General features: G+C 49.1%; 1 protein-coding gene across 1 annotated transcript; it reads left to right on the top strand.

The window, feature by feature from the left end:
* The first annotated feature begins 412 nt into the window (after nt 1-412).
* LOC123442209 (probable glucomannan 4-beta-mannosyltransferase 11) lies at nt 413-5809 on the top strand. The gene is made up of 9 exons (XM_045118265.1): nt 413-781; nt 886-984; nt 3392-3644; nt 3731-3841; nt 3941-4077; nt 4186-4299; nt 4384-4583; nt 4674-4922; nt 5099-5809. Exons 1-9 carry the CDS (start codon nt 413-415, stop codon nt 5268-5270), a joined length of 1704 nt encoding a protein of 567 aa, XP_044974200.1. The 3' UTR covers nt 5271-5809.
* The last annotated feature ends 324 nt before the right edge of the window (nt 5810-6133 follow it).

Raw genomic sequence — 6133 nt, 5'->3', positions numbered from 1 at the left:
CACTCGCAACAAGCCACACACACAGCTCACGGCCACATTCCCTCCCATGCATCCATCCATCTCACCAACCACCGGATGACCAGAACTCAAACTCATCACGCGGCGCATACCGCATGCATCTACTTACTTGTAGTACATCCCATTGACAAGCTGCCCGATCGATCGGTAGACAAATAAAAGCTTTGGCCACATCGATCGCATACGCATACATATGCATGCAGCCATATGGAGCAGCACCCATCGCTCACTCGCCATGTGCTGGTACGCCGTCTATATAATCCCGCACTGTTGGCCAACATGGGGTGCATCCTCTCACCTAGCCCGCAGCCAGCTAGGCGTGTCAGCATCTACAACCAGTCCTCCTAGCCGCTAGATCCAGCCACCCGGCCGCACGCCGGCGAGGAGGCCGGCCATGGCGGCGGGGGTGTGGGCGGGGGTGTGGGCGGAGGTGCCGGCGGTGCGGGTGGACTGGGCGGCCGTGGCGGCGCAATGCGCGTGGGCTGGCGCGCAGGCGCGGGCGTTCCTGGTGGTGCCGGGCATCCGGCTGCTGGTGTTGTTGTCGCTCGCCATGACGGTCATGATCCTCCTCGAGAAGCTCTTCGTCGCCGCCGTCTGCTACGCCGCCAAGGCCTTGGGCCACCGGCCCGAGCGCCGGTACCAGTGGCGGCCGATCGCCGCGTCGGCCTGCAAGACTGGCGGCGACGAGGAGGCCGGCCTCGGCGGCGGCAGCGCGGCGTTCCCCGTCGTGCTGGTGCAGATCCCCATGTACAACGAGCGGGAGGTGAGCTCCCTCCTCCCATCCTAGTGCTTGGGTGGTCGCTCGTTAGGAAAATGTTTGTTGGATCTGATGGGAATGCATGGGAATGGAATGGGATGAATAATCAGGTGTACAAGCTGTCGATCGGGGCGGCGTGTGCGCTGGAGTGGCCGGCGGACCGCGTGGTGATCCAGGTGCTGGACGACTCCACGGACCCCGTTGTAAAGGTATGCAACCAATCAATCCGGCCACCGCGCGCGCATCTACCTCGCCGCTGCAAAAAGCCATGATTCACGTTATTCCCGTACGTGCGTGCGTGCATGTTCTCCATCATCGCGTTCTGGCTGGCGCCTTCGTTTTCTCCGTCCCAGCCCCAGCGTGGCCGGCCGGCCGGCGGCGTCGTTTCGTGGCTGGCACCGGGCACTGCCACCGCCGCAATGGCAAGTGGCAGCTCGTCGTCGATCGTCGCTGGCAGAGTGGCACTGGCGGGCCCCACGAACGTACAGGGATGGACATGGACGTACCCCCTGCAGGTTATAGATTGTTTGTTTGCTGGCAATTGGGACAGTTACTAGTTCCCGCAAGTGGTGCCACTTGCCGGCCGTGTTAAGTGGAGACGAAGGGGTTGGCTGATCGGCTTGTTTGCTACTGAGCGGACCCCTCCTCTCATCAGTCAAGAAACAGTGAGCCCGTGACTGACAGGCGTGTTTTGTTAGCCTGTCTAGTACAACTTGAGGAAAACTCTCCCTGAAAAAAAAATATATTCTTTTACTATCAACTTTATTGCTCTCGATGCCGAGTCCTGCACACGGATGACACCGATCGTAGGCAAGCAAGCAAGCAGTGGCCAAGAGCCCAATTAGAACATGCACGCATGTGCACACAATCAATTCCAGCGGCATTCCCATGCGTGGTCACCGTCCGGCGAGGATCCCTCCCTTGTCCCAAACCCAAAACCGGCGCATGGAGCAATGGCCGGCAGCGTACGTCTTCCTGGCTCCGGCCGGCGGACGCGCCAAACTACTAGGGTTCTAGACTACTTATCCTAGTTGGCTACGTATACGTACGAGGCGCTGCCGGCCGTTGATTTTGTACCTACTCTCACTACTCGACGGGCGCCACTCCAATCTGCCATCTGGGCTTTACATCTATGCTTTTATTTGATGAAACGGAGTGAGTACTACTCCTTCGTCTCGAAATAAAAGTGTCTTAACTTTATACTAGGTTTAATACAAATTTATACTAAATTTAAGACAGTTATTTTGAAACGGAGGAAGTACTTCTGCTACATACACTTTTTCCTTCGCGAGGGAATTAGGAAGCTCATATTCATTGAGTATAGATATAAAGTGGAAGGGTTAGTTGCCTCACGTACAGGTCATGACACACATTTTTTATTCCTTTTTGGCATGGCATGATACTCCACTACCCTGCCTGCGTCCATCGCCAGAACATGACACACATGTTCCCCGATCATGCATGCTGCCATCGATCGGAAAATGCTATGCCCCGACCTATATCTATAACTAACTAACTAGAATATATACGTACGTACGTACCTGTTGTGTTGGCCATGTGACCGATCGATCGAGCAACGCAACGTGAGGAGGAAGCGGCATGCATGCATGACAGTGGGTGGGTTGGGTTAGGTAAGGTGGCTGGATCCAAGTCGTCTGATCCATGGAGGAATCCTTGATAATGACGCCACGGCTGTAGCATCTTGGATGATTGATCGATTGGCAAGTGGTAGGGTCAGCCAGCAGGAGTATAAAGCAAGCATGCATGCATGTTCTTATCTTTCTTTATGCATGCACCCCCTCCCCGATTCTCACGGTAATTTCGCTCATCACCTCTCTGCTAGTCAACGCATCACTTCCATTTTTTCCTACCCTCGTATACATTAGAAAAGGAAAAAAGGTGATGAACTTTACACGCTACATATCATTTGACCACGCGGCATCACGTGGTTTTAGCTGGCACGACGCTCTTTGCTTGTCGCGTTCGTTGGGGGTACCGGATTCCATGCCGGGCGACTCCGATCCAAAGATGTGGTGATAATGTGTGCGCCGTGCTACGTTCTAGCTAGCACTCGTGCGTTGCTGTTGCATTCGGGGCGCCAGATTCCAACCCTGACGACAATGTTCGCGGATTCCTTCTCTTATTATCTGGATGAAAATGCCGTTCATTTCCTTTTTTTTTTTTTGCAGAGAAATTGCTATTCATTGAGGCGAATTATTGCCTTTACTTGTTGCAAACTATCTATTATCTTAAAAAAAAAACTATCTATTATCCTCAAACAGTCTTGCTAAGTCTGAGTCGATTGAGACTTTGTTAAGGCCCAATCGATGATTTATCCGCGGAATCTTACATTAAGATTCATATGGTTTTTTTATTTTTTCTCTTGCATGTTATATCATTTGACTAAGACTTGGTTAAATCTCAGTCGACTTAGACCTAGCCACGCCTCTCTTTAAAACCCGTCTTTTAATTTCCACCGGTGTTAAAATTTAGGCATACAGTTGTGGATGCAGTTTTGATCCTGTGAAAAGGCAGAGTGAGTGTTTCCTGCTGCACAGTTTTTTGGACAGTAGATTACCCAACAGCTGATTGTAATTTCTGTTCCAATTTTATCAGGATCTGGTGGAGATCGAGTGCCAGAGGTGGAAGGGCAAGGGCGTGAACATCAAGTACGAGGTGAGGGGCAACCGCAAGGGGTACAAGGCCGGCGCCCTCAAGGAAGGGCTCAAGCACGATTACGTGCACGACTGCGAGTTCATCGCCATGTTCGACGCCGACTTCCAGCCCGAGTCCGACTTCCTCCTGCGCACCGTCCCCTTCCTCGTGCACAACCCCGACATCGCCCTCGTTCAGACCCGATGGAAATTCGGTGAGCCCTCGGAACAGCACTCCGTTTCTTGTCCAGGCACACGCGCATTGTTGTGAGTCTCATAATTTGTTGTGTTTGTTGTGCAGTCAATTCGGACGAGTGTTTGCTGACGAGGTTCCAGGAGATGTCGCTGGACTACCATTTCAAGTTTGAGCAGGAGGCCGGGTCCATAGTCTACTCGTTTTTCGGATTCAACGGTACGTAAACTCGGTTTCATCATATCATATATACACAGCTCAAGCATCCAATTGAGCACGCTGAGTGAGTGATCTTTTGTGGATTTTTGCATCTTCCAGGGACGGCCGGTGTGTGGAGGATATCGGCGATCGACGATGCCGGGGGGTGGAAGGACCGGACGACCGTGGAGGACATGGACCTGGCTGTTCGCACTGCGCTCAAGGGCTGGAAGTTCGTGTATGTTGGCGCCGTAAAAGTAAGCCAAAAGGAAATATTCTTTTATTTACCTGCTCACTTCTCTGTCAGAAAAAACGAAACCCGTCAAGATACAAACCTAACGATGCTCGGATATGTGTTTGGTTAGGTCAGGAGTGAGCTGCCAAGCACATTCAAGGCGTACCGGTTTCAGCAGCACAGATGGTCATGTGGACCAGCAAACCTGTTCAAGAAAATGTTGATAGAGATTCTAGAGAACAAGGTCTGCATTTCTCTACATAATAAGGGAGGATGATGTATGAGTTCACCTGCTTCATGACTGACATTTAATTTTCTCTCTGTGCAGAAAGTGTCGTTTTGGAGCAAACTCCACCTCCTGTACGATTTCTTCTTCGTTGGGAAGATTGCTGCTCACACAGTGACCTTCATCTACTACTGCTTTGCGATCCCGTTGTCCGTTTTCTTCCCTGAGATTCAGATTCCTCTCTGGGGTGTGGTCTACGTTCCAACTGTTATCACCCTCTGCAAGGCTCTTGGATCACCAAGGTAATCCCACATATTTCAAGACTGAAGTTGCAGAACTGAGAGCTGTACTGTTTATTAAATTCAGTTAACACTAGGAAGCTACTCTTTCAGTTCATTCCATCTGGTGATTCTCTGGGTCCTCTTTGAGAACGTGATGTCGTTGCACCGGATAAAAGCGGCGGTAACCGGTCTTCTTGATGCTGGACGAGTTAATGAATGGGTTGTCACTGAGAAATTGGGAGATGCCAACAAGACGAAGCCAGCCATGGAAGTATTAGATGCTGTCAAAGTGATAGATGTTGAGCTAACAACGCCCTTAGTGCCAAAGCTCAAGAAGAGGAGAATAAGATTATGGGACAAGTAAGCAAAGTTTATTCTCTCAAAGCTAATACATTACGGCATATTCTACTTTGGATTTGGATTACTACATACAAACTACCGATTTGCGCATTTTCTATTTTTTTTCGACAGAGGGTCGATTTGCGTTTTCTGGTTTTGTGAAATAATGCCTGATGTATCTGTTCTGTTTTTATCAGGTACAACTGCTCAGAGATTTTTGTTGGAACCTGCATAATAATATGCGGTTTCTACGACGTGCTCTACGCAAACAAGGGATACTACATCTACCTCTTCATTCAAGGCCTGGCATTCCTCGTCGTCGGTTTTGAGTATATTGGCACACGCCCTCCCACTCCCAGTGCCGAATAAGGTGCCATTCATGGAGCTGATATACATGGTTACGGCAAACCGCGTGCGACTAAAGCCCCTCTCCTGCACATATCGATCTCAGAACATAGCGATATACAGAACCATTTTCCTCGGCCCCGGTCAGATCTGATCCAACCATTCTTTGCTGCTGAGAAGGCTATCGAAATAGCATGGTAGCTCATCTGATAATAACATGCAGTATTTACTGAAGCATCACGACAGAAAGATGCTTTCAACACCTGGAAGAATAACAGAAGTTGTAAATGAAATAACATGCTCTGCCAATTACTTACTGTAGATTCTCCAAATTTTTATATGCCAATGTACTTACTGATGTAGCTCTGTTCAGAATAGAGGATGATCAGCAGCACTTCGTCCAGTTGTGTTGTGTGGTAGGACAAACACATGTAAATGTACATTGTTGCTCAAGACCATTTATAACTCTGTCAAATTTAGACAGGCCTTAGAATGCAGTAACAAATATTCAGACAGATGTTGGAATGCAGTCAAATTCAGATATATAGCCTTGCAAGTAGAGAGATATTTGTGGTATAACCTTTAACTTGAAGCTGGGTGGGTGGATGGATCTACATCAGCCATTTCTGCTGCTACTTGAGAGGAGAAGTAGTGATGTCAACCTCCTCCAATTTGGGCAAAGTAATTTTTTGGAGTACAAACAAATTTTGGGCAAAGCAAATACAAAGAGGCCCAACCCAATTGTCACCTCTGGCCTCTTTAATATCTTGCATACACCTGCAGGTTTTTGTGATATTTCCAGTAAATATATACTGCCATGATTTCCATTTATTTTTGACTTCATTTGTAAGGAGACAGCTATCATTTTCTCTTTTGAAAATAATAAA

This window comes from Hordeum vulgare, chromosome 3H (assembly GCF_904849725.1).
Source record: "Hordeum vulgare subsp. vulgare chromosome 3H, MorexV3_pseudomolecules_assembly, whole genome shotgun sequence".
Taxonomy (NCBI): Eukaryota; Viridiplantae; Streptophyta; class Magnoliopsida; order Poales; family Poaceae; genus Hordeum; species Hordeum vulgare.
This window is presented reverse-complemented; position numbering and strand designations above follow the sequence as displayed.